This window comes from Artemia franciscana, chromosome 6, assembly GCF_032884065.1.
Source record: "Artemia franciscana chromosome 6, ASM3288406v1, whole genome shotgun sequence".
Taxonomy (NCBI): domain Eukaryota; kingdom Metazoa; phylum Arthropoda; class Branchiopoda; order Anostraca; family Artemiidae; genus Artemia; species Artemia franciscana.
Window position 1 is genome coordinate 3500276 of NC_088868.1, and position 20356 is coordinate 3520631.

General features: G+C 32.8%; 1 protein-coding gene across 2 annotated transcripts in view; it reads left to right on the forward strand.

Moving 5' to 3' along the window:
* The window catches only part of LOC136027922 (activin receptor type-1-like), a 50156-nt gene extending 34707 nt beyond the window's left edge, over window positions 1–15449 (forward strand). The window contains exons 9-10 of one of the 2 annotated variants that reach the window (XM_065705365.1): window positions 8852–9077; window positions 12964–15449. In XM_065705365.1, coding sequence (XP_065561437.1) covers window positions 8852–9077; window positions 12964–13143 — 406 coding nt within the window. In that variant the 3' untranslated portion in view covers window positions 13144–15449. The remainder of the gene's footprint in view (window positions 1–8851; window positions 9078–12963) is intronic. The other variant, XM_065705366.1, reaches the window with a different exon arrangement.
* Window positions 15450–20356: the final 4907 nt, after the last annotated feature.

Consider the following 20356-nt stretch of genomic DNA (forward strand, 5'->3'; position numbering starts at 1 on the left):
TTTGACAGAAAAAAGAAACAAAAACAAATGCATAAAATAAATATCAATAAATCCACGACTCACCACTAGACGGGAACCCACCCACAAAACAACTGACACTCGGCAAATATCAATCCGAAAAACAAAACAAAAACAGTGTGCAAGCGAGGGTGACCGATGACTGGCAACTTATTTGAAAAAAAAAATAATAATAAAAAAAAAATAAAATGAGCCCACCTTATCAATATCAAACAAACAACTATTCACTTTAAGATTTTTTTTTTATTACTGATTCTTGAATTTATTTATAAGGATAGAATGAAGTTGCTTTTTAATATGTGGGAGAGATTTACTGCAGTCAATATATGGTAGATAAAAATGCCATGAACCCATGATCGAAAAATATGGCGAGAACCGTGATCTCTCAGTGGTTAATTTCAGGTGCTGCATTTTCCATTTATTACGGGTTTCATAAACATGGTCAGGTTGCTCAGGGAAAAAATTTCTCGTACGAAAGTACGGAGGCAGTTCTGAGCGGTTATATTTTACCTTGAATAAAAAAGAATGAAGAGTGAATAATTCTGAAACAGGCAAAATATTAGTTAATAAATATATAGTTTCAGTTTTAGATTTATTTGGATAGGAAGAAGGTGACGGTAAATATCTTTGCAAAATTCGAAGAGCCCGGTTTTGAAGAGTCTGTATCGGTTTTATATGATATTTGAAAGTTGCCAAATAAATTAGGGGACAATACGTAAGATGGGAATGCACCAAGGCAAAATAAATGAGTCGTAGAACTTCATAGGGGAAAAAATGCTGAAGCCTCCTCATTACACCAACTCCTTGGGCGATTTTAACGCGTGATCTATTACAATGTTCTTTATAAGATAGATTTTCATCAATAGTTATACCAAGATACCGGAGTGAAGTTACCCTTTGAATTCGAATATCTGTAGCCTGATCAATTATAGTTGAAATTCCTTTTGCTTTGTGTCCAAGTCTACTATAAATGATGAATTTCGTTTTGGCGGCATTCAATGACAAAAGATTAGCTTTTAGCCATACAATCAGCTGGGAAAACACGATTTGCAGCTTCTCTTTGACATCATCTTCCGACTTCCCTGCAAGTGCTGATCCAGTATCATCGGCGAAAAGGACATTCAGGCTGTTGGTTTCTGTTGCTGATGGAAGGTCATTTATGTATATTAGGAAGAGCAGTGGTCCCAGAATTGAACCCTGAGGAACACCAATATTGGGCAATAAGCATGGATCCGAAGCTGTTTTATTGATAGTTGTTACTTGGGATCGACCTGTTAGGTAAGATGCGATAAAATCGTGCGCTGGTCCTCGTATCCCGCCATGGCTTAATTTAAACAACAATATTTCGTGACAAATCGTGTCAAATGCCTTCTCAAGATCCAAAAAAATACTTGCCGGAATCATTTTTTTATCAAGACATTCGTGAATAAATTGGACCATTGTCAGGATAGCGTCCTGCGTACTATGTCCCTTTCTAAACCCATACTGATTTTTTGAAAAATAATCATTCGAAGTAAGGAAATTATACACTCGATTATAAAAACATCGCTCCATTAATTTAGAAAAGCCTGAAAGAATAGATATCGGTCTGTAATTCGTGCAATCACTCCGGTCAGAGCTTTTATACAGTGGTATCACCTTTGCTTTCTTCAATGAATCCGGAAAAGTTCCTGATCTAAATGACAGATTTATCAAATGACAAATTACTTTATTAATACTCGGTAAAACAACTTCCACAATGTTCGTAGACGATTCATCAATCCCCGGGGAATTCCCATTCTTTAAAAGCTTACCAATATTGGAAAGCTCTTTCTCTGTTACCGGTGTTAAAAACAAATATTTTACAGAAGGCTTTACAAGGCATGTACGATAATCACATTGACCATAGGGCAGGTTATGTTGGAGCTTGTTGGCTACCGAGTGTCCAATTGACGCGAAATGCAAATTCATGTAATTAGCTATTTCTAGCTCCCTTTCAATTATATGACCATGAGCGTCCTTTATTTCTGATGGTTTAGAAGTTTTTGGTGATCGATTTAAGCATGAATTGATTAGCTCCCAAGTTTTCTTTGGTGACTTACTTACTTCTCTAAAAGAATCAAAATAAAATTTGGTTTTAGCATTACGTATTATTTTTGAAAGTAGATTTTTGTATTTTTTGAATGTTGTTTTATTTTCTTCGCTTGGGAATGATAACAATTTTTTATAAAGACAGTTTTTTTGTTTTATTGAGGTCAAAAGGGAGGGTGATATCCACGGTTGAATGGGTTGATTATATTTTCCTTTTCGTGTTTTTACTCTGGGGCATGACTCGTCAAAAGCAGTGTTAAATTTTTCGAAGAAATGAGCCATTGCAGAGTTTACGTCTTCAGCATCAAATACGCGAGACCAATCGATAATATTCAATTTATCCTTTAAACAGTCCAGATTTTTTTTGTTGATAATCCGGTGTGATATTTCTGGTGCTTTTTTTGTTTGAAGCTGATATTTCACATCGGAAATCAACAAAAAATGATCAGAAAAATCCGTTAAAACAACTTGTGAAGACGTGGCTGGTGTTGTTAAAAATATGTTGTCGATGAGAGTTGCACTAGTGAGTGAAACCCGCGTTGGTATTGTACATGAGGGAATCAGTGATTTTGATGTCATTAGAGAAATAAATTCGGTTGTTTGAGTATTGTCATCATAATTCAGTAAATTTATATTAAAATCCCCCATGACCACAACATCTTTATCGTCTAAAGATGCTAATAAGGATTCCAAAGATTGCAGAAAAAGCGGGATTGGTGCCAACGGAGGCTTATAAACGACACAAATTTGTAATTTCTTGGTTCCGGCCCGACATTCAACAGCCAAAATTTCACACAATTTTTCAACGTCATATTTATCGAGCTCTGGCAGACGTTTAAAATGCACTCCTTCTTTCAAAAATAACCTGAGGCCACCTTTTCCATGGTTTTGTCTATTTTTTTCAATGAAATTATATCCCGGAATTTTAACATTATGTTTTGTCGCATCACTGATGAATGTTTCACAAACTCCCAAAATATCAATTTGATTTCTTGGCAATAATCTGGTTAGTTCATCAATAGAACTAATTAGTCCCTGTGTGTTTATAAATCCAATTCTCTTCGAATTATCTTCAAGTCTATTTATTTCATCAGGAGAAACATACGATGACGGTTTTATTTCTGAAAAAGTATTATTTTCTCTTTGGCCAAAAACATTAAAAGTTTCAGAAAGTAACGAAAGGTTTAGAGGTTTCCCCTTCAAAGCTGCCAGCCTATCGCGTCCCCCCACAACCGCAAACTTAGAATTCATTTAAAAAGAGTCGGAAAGATCCTACCTCGTGCCAGCAAGTCCGCGCGACAAGGACCCCGTGCCATTGATGAATCATGAAAAACCTGCCATCCTTCGAGCAAACTTATATTGAGTAGGTATAAGTGAACAGAAATAACTGGGGCAAAAATAATGAAGAGAATCTTGAACCAAGTTAGCCTAAGTAACACACGAAAGTAAATAATCAACATCCCACAAACACAAAAATGCAAAATATATCAATCAAGAGCGGAGTAGACCTTATATTCTCACACTAGTCGCCTTTAGTGATCTTACGCTTTTTCCCACTGCGACTCTGAATCCGATTTATATTCAAGCCACAATTTGGCACCTTTTTGTGAATCCGATTTATATTCAAGCCACAATTTGGCACCTTTTTGAAAGGTGCCAAAGGTGCCAGCAGTAAAACCAGAGTTTTACTGCTGATGATGAACACTGTATATGTGTTCGAAATATCCAGTTGAATAATTTTATATCTATTCACTGTCAATAAAAAGGTATCATCCCTATTTTCAACTGTTTTTCATTGATCTGTTTTTAGACAAAATCGATCGATGACGTTTGTCATAATCAATATAATACTTTATTACCTTGTTATAACTAGTTATCAAGCTACCTAAATATAAGTCGATCGATGACGTCTGCCAAAATCAATAGAATACTCTGTTACCTAGTTTTAACTAGTTACCATTAGTTACCTAGACGTAAGTCGATCTATTACGTTTGCCACATCGATGGACTACTTTATAATTTCTTTTAATGGTTGGGCAGATATTTTTTCTGAAGCAATAGTTTTTGTTTAATTTTACTGTTTGAATATAACAAAAATTATATTGCAGAAATTTAATATAACAGAAATTAGAAAAGATTTAACAGGTGAAAATGGTATAACAGAACATAATACAATGTAACAGGAGAAAAAATTAACAGAAATTGAAAACCCAAAATACTTCTGTGCTTTGACTAATTTCAATTGAGTTTAAAAATAAAAATCAGTGATAAAAATTAAATAGTAATTAACCGTATAATATACTTCAACAAATATACACTGATAGATAAAGAAAGTAGTCTAAATGAAATCTTCCTTTAAAACAAGTGTGTGTAAATGTGAACTTTTTTGTGATCTTAGAAAAGAGTTAAGTGTAAAAAGTCAGTAAAGCTAATAGAGAAATTGAATTAATCACATAACTTAAATTAATTTAATTAACTTAAATAGAAAAATCTACGAAAAAAACCAAGCTAGAAGTATGAAAATTTATGCAAATGTATTTTAAACCTATCAGAATGTCAATAGTCAATAAAAATTCAAAAATTTGAATTAAGAGAAAAAAAAAGAATCTTACCTCATAATATCAAGCTTGCAAGGGTAACAGCCCCAGCTCCCGACTCCAGCCAACGAGGTAGCCAACAATTTACCATATTTACCAGCAAGTGAAGGTAAATGATTAAAAAGCCAACGAAGCTTTAAAATTCTCACCAATCAACCAATTAGTCTTTTGTTCCAGAAACTGCCATTTAACAATAATTGAAGTAGTCTAGTAAATAATAGTCTATAACTCATCTAAATTAATGGAGCACAATCATTATATTACAATTACTAAAAATACAATCTAATCATTCTTCGGTGAAAGGCTACTCTTATAGTAGCTTTGCAAAACTCCTTGTGAGAAATCAGACGTTCCATTCCCTTGTGACCATGTATACCAATAAGTATTAGACAGTCTTTTAAAACTAATTCCAAAGGTTGTACCCTTTCCCCCTCCCTCTCCCCGTGGAAATTTCTCTACTTCCCCATTTTTCCCTCGAAAAATATCCCCCTCCCCTATATTCCCCATGGATAATTCCGGATGTTCATTAGAAGGGAAATTGAAGGCTCTACTCACCTATTAAAGTCAGAGGCAATCTTATAGCGTTTCCTATAGTAAGGAAGTATAAAGGATCAGTGTATTAATATTTTTCCCAAAGGCACTTCATGTTTAAGGGGCGATCGTGTAAACTTCGGAGGGGGCTCATACGTTTGCAAATTGAACGGCTTAGAGCCATTTTTGATAGTCAAAAGAGATTTAAAGGCAACAAGCCACACGCCATACTTTTTTTTTATGGTATCTACCAAGTGACATATAGCAATCGCAAATTCTCTCGGTCTGTCTGTCGGTCTGTCCCGGTTTTGCTACTTTAGGCACTTCCAGGTAAGCTAGGACAATGAAATTTGGCAGGCGTATCAGGATTCAGACCAGATTAAATTAGAAATTTTTGATTCCCCGAATCGACCATCTGGGGGGGGGGGGGGTTAAATCGGAAAAATTAGAAAAAATGAGGTATTTTTAACTTATAAGCGAGTGATCAGATCTTAATAAAATTTGATGTTTGGAAGGATATCGTGTATCAGAGCTCTTATTTTAAATCCCGACCGGATCTGGTGACATTGGGGGGAGTTGGGGGGGGGGGACCTAAAATCTTGGAAAACGCTTAGAGTGGTGGGATCGGGATGAAACTTGGTGGAAAAAATAAGCACAAGTCCTAGATGCCTGATTGACATAACCGGAATGGATCCGCTTTCTTTGAGGTATTTGGGGGGGGGGTTTAATTCTGAAAAATTAGAAAAAATGAGGCATTTTTAACTTACGAACAGTTGATCGGATCTCAATGAAATTTGATATTTAGTAGGATATCGTGTCTCAAAGCTCTTATTTTAAATCCTGACCGGATCTGGTGACAATGGGGGGAGTTTGGGGGGGACCTAAAATCTTGGAAAACGCTTAGAGTGGAAGGATCGAGATGAAACTTGGTGGGAAAAATAAGCAGAAGTCCTAGATACGTGATTGACATAATCGGAACGGATCCGCTCTATTTGGGGGAGTCATTAATTGTGAAAAATTAGAAAAAATGACGTATTTTTAACTTACGAAGGAGTTATCGGATCTTCATGAAACTTAATATTTAGAAGGACTTCGTGACTCGGATCTCTTATTTTAAATCCCGACCGGATCCAGCGTTAATGGGGAGGGGGACCGGAAATCTTAGAAAATACACAAAGCGGAGAGATCAGGATGAAACTAGGTGGGAAAAATAGAAACAAGTCCAAGATACGTGACTTGCGTAACCGTACCGGATCCGCTCTCTTTGTTGGAGTTGGGGGGGGGGGAATAATTCGGAAAATTAGAAAAAAATGAGGTATTTGTAACTTACGAATGGGTGATCAGATCTTAATGAAATTTGATATTTAGAAGGATCTTGTGTTTTAGAGCTCTTATTTTAAATTTCGACCAGATCCTGTTACATTGGGGGGAGTTGGAGGGGGATACGGGAATTCTTGGAAAACGTGAAAACTGGGGTATCTTTATCTTACGAATAGGTGATCGGATCTTAATGGAACTTGATATATAGAAGGATCTTATGACTCAAATGTTCCATTTTCGACTAGAATTAGATCCGGGGACGTGGGGTTGGAGGGGGGAACAGAAATCTTGGGAAACGCTTAGAGTGGAGATATTGGGATGAAACTTGATGGGAAAACTAAGCACAAGTTCTAGATACGTGATTGACATAATTGGAACGGATCCGTTCTCTTTGCAGGAGCTGGGGGGTGTTAATTTGAAAAAAAAACTTGAAAAATTGAGGTATTTTTAACTTAAGAACGGGCGACCGGAGCTTAATGAAATTTGATATTTAGAAGGAACTCATGTCTCAGAGCTTTTATTTCAAGTCCCGACCAGATCTGTTGACAATGGGGGGAGTTGGAGGGGGAAATTGGAAATTTTGGAAAACGCTTAGAGTAGAGGAATTGGGATAAAGCTTTATGGGTAGAATAAGCAAATGTCGTTGATACGTGATTGACGTAACCGTACTGGATTTGCTCTCTTTGGGGGAGTTAGGGGGTGGGGTTCAGTGCTTTGGCGAGTTTGGTGCTTCTGGATGTGCTAGGACGATGAAAATTGGTAGGCGTGTCAGGGAGCTGCACAGATTGACTTGATAAAATCGTTTTCCCTGATTCGACCATCTGGGGGGCTGAAGGGAGAGGAAAAATTAGAAAAAATGAGGTATTTAACTTACGTGTGGGTGATCGTACCTTAATGAATTTTGATATTTAGAAGGAAATCGTGACTCAGAGCTCTTATTTTAATCCCGACCGGCATTAAGCCTCTGATTTTCCTTCTAAATCGATCTATTGATTTTTAGAACTTTGTTAGAGCTCATACCATATGAGCCCTTGGCTCTTTTGGCTTCGTCACAAGTGCCATATGGGCTCTTAGCTCTTGTTTCTTTTTCAAACGCATCCGATCAAAATTTAAAGATAGCCATTTTGTACAAAATTATCCAAAGTTCAAATAACCCTTTCAACCTCCGGTACAAATGCTGCAAGTTTTGCAAGTTGCCCACTCTTACCGTATATGGTTTATATAGGAAGGATGGTCGAATTAGCTATGAAGGGGGCTCATTGAATTAGAAATTGAAAGTTCAGTTCCTATTACCTAAGATTTAGCCTGCTTTTCAACCAATTGCTACTAAATGAATTGTTACCAAATACAGTGTCTTAATAAAGTTGGGATTCAGAAGTCATCTTTAAAGAGTTTTGACAGAAAGTCTAACTTTAGCAGAAAGAGTGAGGTTTTGAGGAGGGAGTAGCCCCCGTCAGATACGGAATAATTTTTGTCTGTTTTATATTTTAATGTTTCTTCTTACTTTCCTTTGAAAAAGTTGTTTTTTAATTTAATTATTGATCGTTTTTCATGCCCAGACTTAACTAAGATATGATTGGGGCTACCATCTCAATTAACATACGATTATTGGTGTTAAAGTGTATGTAACAATGATTGTAAATTGGTTGGTAGCTTTTTGTTTTTTCAATTTCCTGCTTAAAAATTCAAATATTGGATTGTAAGTAAAATTTTGGACAAGATTTTAGGATTCTATCGAAAATTTCGGGGGAGGAGGTACATCCCACAGCAGGAAGGAGGTACCTTCCTGCTCATACGGCTTTGGGCGCAGTTATTGATATTCATTGAAAGTGATACCCCAGCATAGATTTTGATAATAATTTCAAGAAGTGTAAATTAAGCTTGAGTGTAAACGATTGGGGAGTGGTAGGGCCACTCCCGCCTTAACTAATTTATATATGCATATGTATAGACATGACAATAATATATATTAGTTTTGTGTTTTACGTTATGCCAGTCCTGGATGAACTTCACTGAGGTGAGGATGTTGGGACTGTTTTGAATTTTTTTAGTTTTATTGATTTTACCCTGTTGTAAGTTTTTTCTTCTTATATATTTATGTCTTGCTGAGGACGGCCCTTGGACATAGGGCCAAAATGTTCATTCTAATTTGTTTCCCACTGTCTTGCAAAATTCCCTATTGTTCTTATTGTTTTTAGTGTTTGTGTTTTATGTGTTTCTTTACGTTCACTTGAATTATCTTATTTTGTAATTAACTAGTCTGAAAGGTTGTTCTTCTAATTGGCCTTGAATGCTAAAAACTTTTTGTCCTTTAGGATGAACATGGAGGCCTTTGAGTCTTATAGACGGGTAGATATTTATGCGTTTGGTTTGGTATTATGGGAAATAGCTCGACGATCTACTACTGATGGAATATTCGATGAATATAGACCCCCGTTTTATGATGTGGTCCTGCCCGACCCATCTTTTGATGACATGAAGAAAGTGGTTTGCATTGACCAATACCGTCCAGAAATTTTGACTAGATGGTCAAAATGTGAGGTAAGCTTTATTTTTGTTGGGCTATTGACACTGGTAATGTTTTCCAGTTGTATATAGTTGTATTTTGGTATGCTACTAGAACAGTATCGTAATTCGTAAAAACTGTATTACGATAAGCACAAAAACCAATAATACATAAATTATATTGAATGTACATAGCTGTGTACATTCTGCCTTCAACCCCATCTACTCAAAATATAGTGTCTCAATTAAGTTGTGATTCAGAATTAATTTTTGAAGAGTTCTGACAGAAAGTCTAACTTTAGCATATTGAGTTAGGTTTCGAGGACTTTTAACTTCTTTTTTTTCTTTATATATATATATATATATATATATATATATATAAATATATATATATATATATATATATATATATATATATATATATATATATATATATATATATATATATATATATATATATTAAAGTGCCGTAACCCTATAGGCAAGTGTGTATTCTCCTAACGAGCCCTTCTGTTGGATTGTTGCCTCTGAATTATTTGTCTTTTTTTTACTGTTTTTAATATTTGGTAAATGATGACTTATACTTACTTACGACACGACTGCCTGTCCATGGAGTATTCTTTATGGTTGATTGTGTATGGCTATGCTGGTTGACCTATGTAGTTGGATGGATGAGTAGGGTTAAGGCCTCATTCAATTACTGATCTGTATTAATTACTAATGTAGGAAAACAGTCTTCCTTTTCTCTTTCTGTGTGTTTTTTTTTTGTTTTTTTTGTTTTTTGTTTTTTTTGTTTTTTTTTTGTGCTGTTGCATTGATGATTTCTCTTTTCATTATATATATATATATATATATATATATATATATATATATATATATATATATATATATATATATATATATATATATATATATATATATATATATATATATATATATATATATATATATATATATATATATATATATATATATATATATATATATATATATATATATATATATATAAAAGTGCCGTAACCTTATAGGCAAGTGTGTATTCTCCTAACGAGCCCTTCTGTTGGATTGTTGCCTCTGAATTATTTGTCTTTTTTTTTACTGTTTTTAATATTTGGTAAATGATGACTTATACTTACTTACGACACGACTGCCTGTCCATGGATTATTCTTTATGGTTGATTGTGTATGGCTATGTTGTTTGACCTATGTAGTTGGATGGATGAGTAGGGTTAAGGCCTCATTCAATTACTGATCTGTAGCCTATTAATTACTAATGTAGGAAAACAGTCTTCCTTTTCTCTTTCTGTGTTTTTTTTTTTTTTTTTTTTTTAATTTGTTTGTGCTGTTGCATTGATGATTTCTCTTTTCATTATATATATATATATATATATATATATATATATATATATATATATATATATATATATATATATATATATATATATATATATATATATATATATATATATATATATATATATATATATATATATATATATATATATTTATTATGAAAAGAGAAATCACCAATGCAACAGCACAAACACATAAAAAAAAAAAAAAAAAAAAAAAAGACAGAAGGAGAAAAGGAAGACTCTTTTCCTAAATTAGTGATTAATATTGACCAGCACTTGAATGAGGCCTTAACCCTACTCATCCATACAATCACATAGGTCAAACAGCATAGCCATACACAATCAACCATAAAGAATAATCCATGGACAGGCAGTCATGTCGTCAATAAGTATAAGTCGTCATTTACCAAACAATAGAAACAATAAAGACAAATAATTCAGAGGCAACAACCCAACACAAGGGCTCATCAGGAGAATACACTTGCCTATAGGGTTTCGCCACATTAGATTCTTTACCCAGTCAAGTGTTGTGGCTACCACAGAATATCCATGGCATCCCTGTGTCAGGTATCACCCCCAAAATACATGCCTATGAAAAAAAAAAGAAAAAAAAACCCAGCAAATGTAAAACAACCAAGTAACACCAAAATAAGCTTATCCTGTTAATATATTCCTCTTTTTAGCAACAGTAGGTAAACTAAATATGATAAATTTTACCAAATCACAAATATTAACACACACACACACACACACATATATATATATATATATATATATATATATATATATATATATATATATATATATATATATATATACATATAAAGAACCATGGAAGGCACAGAAAAATGGTCTCTCGTACGAGACCAAATATTAAAGAAAAATCTTTGCCCCGTCATGAATACCCCAAATGATCTACTGCTCCATCCAAAACAAAATTTTCGGACTCAAAAGGCATTTTCGTGGCTCCCCTTAGTCTCACCCTACCGAACTCAGTCTCTGTGACCTTTAATTTATCCTAAAGTAAAAGGTGACCTCAAAGGCTTTCATTTCGAGACTTAAGAAATCACTCAATAGAATGTAACGGGCATACTGAGGACCTCCAATGGTGATGACTTTCAGTGCTACTACGGACCTTGGGAATGTCTCCATCGGTGCGTAGCTGCCCATTCAAACTAATATGAGGGAGGTAATATTAATGTTTGAAAGAAACAAAAACTTTGGTAATAAAAGATCAGTCTTATTACTTCTCTGCCTCACCTTGTATGTCTTATAAAAAATAGGAAAACCCAGAAACTCAACTTTTAACGAAATTACCTTCATATGTGGAGGTCTTTAAGCAGTTTTAGTGTTAGCGGGAACCGTCTTTGGGTGTAAGGAAAGTGTTTGAAAAACTAGCAGAAAATAAGCAAAAAAATCATCATAGAACTCACGAAAGTGTGGCTTTCGTGATTGCTGTTTTTAGAAAGCAAACACTGCGATTAAATGGCTGTAAACTGAATGATTAAAATTGAAAACTGAATGGCTTTAAAAATTAAATAAGCAAGCCTATGTCAGAAATATAACCGCAATATCTTACTACCAAAAAAGAATTGAAAATAATTGTATATATCATTGAATAGCTAAAAGTCAATGCTATATATTAATATAATTATGGTCAAAATTATTCAAATTTAAACACAACAAACTAATTGACAAACCCACAAGAACGTCTTAAAAAGTCCACTTATTCTTTTTTTATTATATCAATTTAGTGTTTAAAACTTTATTCATATGTCAACAGTCCTTATTCTTATCTGATTATGAGAATATCACCATTCGCTTTATTTTTATTGTGCAAAGCACAACGCCAAGATGAAAATATCCTAAATTTGACGAATTTTGGGTTTCATGAAAGTATTTATCGATAAATAAGATCCAATATTGTGGATATTTGGCTAGTTTTAGCCATTTTTGTAAGCAGGAAATAATTGTGATTAACACACTGGGGATAAAAGATTGCTTATGTTAGAATTTTACAAGCAGAAATTAATATTGTAAAATTTATAAAAAAAAAATTCTTTCTTTTTTTTGTTGCGTCCCGGTTCAGTATTGCAACACTTCACAAAAGTTCTATGCAAAACTCTCAGCTTGAATTCTTTTAACAACAAAACTAAAAAAAAAATAGATAACCCTGGTTTTCATGTATTAATGCTTAAGAAGCAGCCAGGAAAGGGGGGTGGGGGCAGTGGGTATTTTGATCTCCGTTGATGCTTAAAAATAAATACATGAAAAACTAAGGTTAAAAGTACTAAATTGGCCATGTATTCAAAGATATTCTTTTTAATTATCCTCTGGATAGGTTTAAAGCGCTTTTATTTTGTTATCTCTTTGTTTAAGTTCTTTGTTCTTTCCAAGTTCTAACATTTTTATGCTCTGAATTACTTCGATTGGTCTAATGGAAATCTTTGCAACTGTAATTAAAAAGTCAGCTTTTCCTTTCTTATTTTGTATTTCTTCATTTTTTGCTGCCTTCAATATATTATACTCTTAGGTTTGAACCTTATGTAGAATATTTTTAACTTCAGATCTTATCCGGCCTTTCCCAAATTATGAAAGAATGTTGGCATCAAAATCCAAATGCACGGTTGCCAATACTTCGAGTGAAGAAGTCTTTACTACGTTTGGCTACTTGGGATGACGACGATGATGTAAATACAACAGTGCCTAACTCATTGGCTGGTTCGTCGAAAAGTTCAAAAAGTTAAAAATCTTGTCTAAATTAGTTTTGTGCCAATTGCCTTTATTACGTAGTAACGCCCACTTATTTAATGTGTGCTTGGACGTTCATATTTTAATGTCCACGTTAGTAACGTAGCAATAATGGTTAACCTGTGATTATAATTATCTTTAGAAATATGGTTCGAACAATTATTTTTAACCCTTCCATTCATGTGTTTTAATTTGACTTTGATTTATTTTCTAAAATTATAACTTTTTGTAAATAAGGTTTGTCTCTTTAATCCGCCATTTTATACGTGAGTGTCATTTTTGTTTCAAATTTTTTTTTACTTTACTTTGTCTATTAACGTATTCTTTTTAAAATCTCCTTTTTTTCATCAAATTTTTCTTTTGATTTTTCTTATTTTAAACTTTACAACTCCTTCCTTTCTCTAGTTTTATTTTCGACTTTTTCGAAAGCAACTACTCTTCTTTTTGCAAGCAACATTTTCCTGTTCAATAGTATTTTGAAACCTCTTTTTGAAACATAATAGAAAAGTTTTAGTTCAAATATTTTCCCCATTCGTGTCATGCCTTTATTTGTCCGTCATTTTGTTTTTCTTTTGAAAAAAAGTCACTTTCATTTTGCTTGTAACAATTTTCTTTGGAATTTCGCATTTTATTACTTATACACCCTTTTTTGAAATATGAAACTTTTTTCTCTTAAATGTTTTCCACTTTAATTCACAAACTTTTTATTGACTGTCAACTTTTTCGAAACAAATGAAATATTTTGATCCAAATACCCTTCCCTTACTTTCTCGTTTTTTTACTATGAACTTTTTTCGAGATGGTTATATTTTCACCTCAAATGTCGTTCGTTTATATATTTTATTTAACAGGTTTTTTCTTAATGTTTAGTTGTTCTTACATTGAACAGTAATTCTGTTCTGTTTTAAATAAGTAATACTGGGATAGATCTCTAGAAGAGACTGTTTACTAAAGGCCACAGTTCTATAAAATTAGCGGGTTCCCTTGTTTATTTTAGATGTAATTAGTTCATTCGAGAGAGAAGAACCCCTAAAATAATAGAGTAAAAGGATTAATGGAGTAAATTAAGAGAGTAATAATAAAATAAATATTAAAACAAAACAGAACAAATAAAATTGATATTAAAATAGATGAGTAGACTAATTGATAATGTAAAAAGAATGAAGATGGGATACTTAAAACGAAATGATAGGAATAGATTTTATAGAAACGGAAGAGAAGGTTAAATTGGGATTATTAATTTGGATATTATCTAACTAAGCAAAGAGGATAGCTATTGACCTAATAGAATTATAAAACCAATGATGTACTAAATGGGATATCCTTTATTTTTCTTGATAAAAAATATATTTTGCAGTCTCATTGAAAAGAGACATTTCTATCAAATTAATAAAATATAAGGATAAGATAAGAGCAGAAATGAAAATTATAAAAAAGTAAGGTAATTTAATTAGCCCCAAAAATTAACAAAATAGATCTTTTTTTTTTTTTTTTTTTTTTACCTCAGATTCAAGAGGATAGCTCTTAATCTTACAGAATTAACATATTTGTGAGGGAAACAGCCATAGTCCAGTACTATTCAAGGTAAAAAAAATGATTGTTGAGAGATGAGGTGAAAAATAATATGGATCTGGCGAGGGAAAGGGTTAAGGTGTCATTTTTATGCTTGTCAATACCTCTGCTGATTGTATGATACTCTTGGTATACAATAAATTAGTATTATTGTTCTTTTCTCTTTTTCAACTAATGGGATACAGGATGGTTTACAGGATAAGGATTGGTAGGATGGATACTGGATAGTAGGATAAAGGATGGTTAATAGGATAAGGTTTACGGGATGCAGCTTTCCAGTCATTATTTTATAGAATTACAAAGAACAGTTACTATACAATTTGGAATTATTGCCAAAATAAGCCTTTAAGAATCTAATTTAGGCATCTATGTTCAATGTTGCCACGTTTTAGTCAAGGCATGCTCATTTAGCTAAGTGCGGAATCTAGCCTATTTTTGCTAAATATGTCATTGAGGGAAACAGCCATGGTCCATGACTATTCAACGTAAAAAAAAAAAAAAAAAAAAAAAAAAAAAATCAACCTTTAGTCAAGGTAAAAAAAATAAGAAAGAACCTTCATAATTAAACAAACTATATAAATGAACGACATTTGATTGTTGAAGAGATGAGGTGAAAAATAATTAATATGGATCTGGCGAGGGAAAGGGTTAGAGTGTCATTTTTATGATTGTCAATACCTCTGCTGATTGTATGATTCATTTGGTATACAATAAATTAGTACTATTGTTCTTTTCTCTTTTTCAACTAGTAACGTTTACAGGATGTAACTTTCCAATCACTATTTTATAGAATTACAAAGAGCAGTTACTATACAATTTGGAATATTTGCCAAAATAAGCCTTTACGAATATAATTTAGTCATATATGTTAAATGTAGCCACGTTTTAGTCAGGGCATACTCATTTAGCTAAGTGCGTAATCTAGCCCATTTTAGCTAAAAACGCATTGAAGTTGGACAGCCGGGGAATGCTACCTTCTCAGAGATACGGCTAGTTCCTTGTAGTGTTCGCCAGAAAAAAACAATGAATTTAATTGTAATAACTAATCAGACATTGGTTGAATCAAGTTTTCATATCTTATTTTAGTTTTCTCAGATAAATATTAGAACTTCAAGTTTCCCTATCAGGTTTTGTAAAATTTTAATTATGCTAGATAACGCTGCACCGACAATGGTGCTACCGGTTTGCAATTCATGTGAAAAAACATCAGATTCTGTACTCTTTGATGTTAGTGTGAAGCCCGACCATTTAATTTTCCAAGATTCTATTTTACTTCGAATCGACTACAACCTCATTATTCAGTTAAGTTCCATTATTCAGCCTCTTCTTTTTATTTTATTTTTTAATATTAGAGTAGTCTAACCTCTTGTCTTGTTAAATGAATTCCAATTTTACGGCCTGCGTCCTTATTAAAAATATTGCTAATTTCTAATAAATTCCTTAGGCTAAAAATAGCCTTAAGGAATATTCTAAACATGAGCAATAAGGAAATAGCATAAAGAAAATATATGACGGTTGAGAGAGAATGTCTTGCAGTTGTGGTTTTCACCGAATATTTTCGCCAATTTTTGCTCGCTAAAAAGTTTACCTTACGCGTAGATAAATATCGCTAATTTGGCTACTCACTATGCAAAATACTTCAGAGAGACTGAAAAGATGAGTTCTTAGCTTGCAAGCATATTCCTCTAATCTTATATATTAAAAGCACTTGTTTTTTTTTTGGGGAGGATCGTATCGAGCTAATGGACCTAGAAGATCGGGGGAGGGCTTATTCAGACGATTATCAAAAACTATTGTACTTTTATTAAGTGACCAAAAATATTGGAGGATAGCTAGGCCCCCCTCCAATGCCATTTTTTCCAAAATACATTCGAACAAAACTTTAAGACCACTTCTGATATGCAATAAATTGATCAAGTTTTTTTTTCTTTTGTTTAAACAAGAAGATTTACGCTTTATGACTAGCATTAATAATGAAAAAAGTAAAAGAACAATTGCTTTTATACACTGTTCTGAATAAAATGTATCAAGATATGAATCAGAACAATTTTTATATGTCATTTAAAAATACAACACAAAAAGAAATAGGGTAAGTCATCGCTTCTCGCAATACCATAATTATCATGTTTTTCATTGTAATTGCGATCCACAACTACAGCCAGTTGTAGCCTTTGCCACATGGGACGAAAAATATGTAGTTTTTTACCATTTCCAATTCGAGAGCGCAGTACTGCACTAATATGGTTCAGTTTTTTATAGAAACACGTTGCGACTTTGTAGTGTCAGGTCCTTTTTATTTTTTTGTTTTATTTTGAAAAGAAGTAGAAGTTTAAATGATTGAAAATATGCTCTGGGGGGGGGGGGGTCTTTTCTTTGTAAAACGCTTGATTATGTCCTAAGGCATTTGCATTCAAACAAGTTGAATAAATGTTTTTTTTTTACTCTTTTTAAAGAAAGGCAAAAAAATGAGTACAAAAAAGAGTGCAGTAGTTACCATTTCCAATTCGAGAGTGCAGTAGTGCACTGATATGGTTAATATGTTAAACACGTTGTGACTCTGTAGTGTCAGGTCATTCTTGTTTTTCCTGTGTTATTTTGAAAAAAAGGAGCCGTTTAAATTATTGAAACTGTACTCTGGAGGGTGATTTTTTCTTTTCTTTATAATGCGCTTAATTATTTCATAAGGCATTTGCGTTTTCGTTTATTAACAGTGTTTATGTTTTGTTGTAAATAAAAAGTGACTCTACAACTCTGTGTCAGCAGAGGGATATTTTCTATGTCATTCTGTAGCTGTCTTCTCTCCAAATGAACACACGTATACGTGCCTGTATTTAAAGCTCGGATAATGATGTTATTCAAAAAGCTTATTCTTATTTTTGGTTCTCAGACTATTCTACAGTTTTGTTGTTTATTTTACATTATTTATTAGTTTTTATTTTACCCCTTGTTATTTATTTTGGCAATTAGTTTTTTTATTTTTTGCAGTATTAATATGAGTATTTTACAGATTTTCATGTTTTTACTTGTTCAAAGAAGTGGAATCAATTGTTTTTTATTCTTTTCAAAGAAACGCAACAAAATTGAGTAGAAAAAATGGCAAGAGATAGCAGAGTTATGAAAGCAGGGTAGAACAAAGTTTACCTCAAGGATTACAAGGGGGTTGACCCCAAAGGTTGAATTAATGAACATTTCGAAAATGTAAACGAAACAGTTGACTCAAAATCTTGCTGGATATCATAGGGGTCAGAGGACGGCCGGGTAGCAGAAAATGAGCCAGTAGGAAAGCTTATCGCCATTCGGTAGCTTTTGATATTTAAAAAGAAACCAAGAACTTCCAATTTCAATCGAATGATCCCCCTCCCAAACTTTTAAAATATTCCCTTTCCTTTGCAGACAAAAATTACTTTTTTGACCCTTTTTTGGGATGCGTTTTGAGGGGAGTCAATAGATTCTTTCTAGAACTCTGAGTAATTTTAGCTATCTGTGATGTTATATTTGTGTATATATTTATTAGAGTTAAGTCATCATTTACTGTTTAACTATAAAACAGTATAACTTTTTATAGCTTATAAATATGATGTCTTATTTAATACTCAGTTGAAACCAAAAGAAATAGAGAGATGATCTCTTATGTTTTAGCCTCCTTTTAGGCTGCACTTTGAGAGGAACCAACACTTATTTTTATTTTCCCTCTGGATTGGGGTTTCCTTAGTCCTATGTTTCATGTAAGTCTTAGACCAATTCGGAATATACGGCCATTTTTGTAATTGTGCATATTGATGCATTGGCTGCAATCTAGAGGGGAAATCTTTATACTAATTGAAGCTTACAATACTTATTTTAATGCTGGAATTACCGCTGTTTACAGAGTTCAAGTAAGATTTTTAATGGGATATAATAAAAATATATTTGGAGAAGATCAACCATATCTTGCATGACGAAACAAAATCTTATGAAGGGGGACTTAAATGTTTTTTGCGTAGGTGTCAGTTGTGTTTAATACAGTTGCATAGAAATCGATATCTTCATTGAGCTTGGCCTAAGAACTAGACACAGGAAAACTCGTAAGACATGATAGATTTCTGCTGATATGTTCCAATACCTTATAAAGCCTGCATCATTCTATTTAATGCTGCTGTATTATACCTTTGCATATTGATATGTTAAACTTTCCCTAGAATTTTTACTGGAATGTCATGAGAGTATACCTTTCTAGACGTGTTTTATAAACTCATTAGCGCTTTTTTGCTTGAGTTAATGAATTAAATATTTACCACATCAGTAAACTTTTATATTTTTAAATGAATACAGGAGTTCCTAATCTATTACTTTGTTTTAACTTAGATAGATATCTTTTTTTTTAGTTCTAGACTTAATGACTTCTAGATGTAATCTTGCACTTAATTCTGCACCAGTAATTTTACTCAGTTGTCAATTTCGAATCCATTCATTCTGGAAAAGGGAGAGGCTCAAAGAGAACTAGGTTAAAGCACCACGATTAACCCTCAATTATAGAGCGATAATTCTTGCTAGTATTGGAAAGTTTTCGCATCTCCCACCTCTTAGTTGTTTAACTAGAACCCGGGCTGGTTTCCCTGCTAGATTTTCAGGGCCCCATGTATGGAATACACTTCCAAAGAGTATTTGGGTGGTTGAGCACCTTGGGTTATTTAAAACCATTTAAAAAAAATATTTTTTAGGAAAATTTTCATAGCTTTATTCACTTATTGTAATTAATACGGTTCCTATTATTATTAGTATTATTATTATTATTATGGTATAATGGTTGATGAGAGATTGGTTATAGTTTTATTTTGGTTATGAAATCTATTTATTTTTATTTAATTTAATTTTTTGTTAATTTGATTAATTCTTTTTTTTTTAAATGTAAGTAGCCACCCATTCACAAGTGTTTTTTTGTATCTTTTTCGGGAGGTTATTAGTAAATTAGATATTATGTTTTTGTTTGTAAATAAAACAGAAATTGAATTGAAAAAAATGAATTAAAAAAGATTGAATTCTTATAATATTTATATGTTATTTTCGGTTTTTTTTCTAGGTATGTTTGCTTTTCAGAAATAATAACCTAAGACATCGTCAAGATAATAATGCGCAAAAAAGAATTTAATATTAGTTTTGCTTTGTTTTCTTTGTCGTTAATTTAAGAAATTGGGGATTTTTGGTTTTTGTAAGTTTAATAAATTCATTTATTTATATAGCCTAATAAAAGGGAAAGTCTGTATGTTTAATAATTGATTTTATGCTCCTTGAGATCAGACTTAAACTGCTGTATGTAGCCAACTCAAAAACACGATTTTATTCGAAAATCCTTTGGAGGTTATATTCAAATTTCTTTTAGGCAGACGCAAGAATCAGTTTTCGAGTCAGGATCTGCGTTTTTGTTTCACAGTTAAAAAGCCTTCAAATGTTTTGGGACAAAAAATTGAAAACGCTAATTTTCTAATAAAAAATAAAAAAAAATTTGTGAGAAAACAGTATTTACAATATTCCACAATAAGGTCTTAACACACACTAATGGTCTCAAAACAGATTAAACTTGAACGACCAATAGGAGCCAACGATGTCACCCACCTTTGGCCCTCACCAGGGGTGCAGCCAAAGGGACGAGGAAGAGAA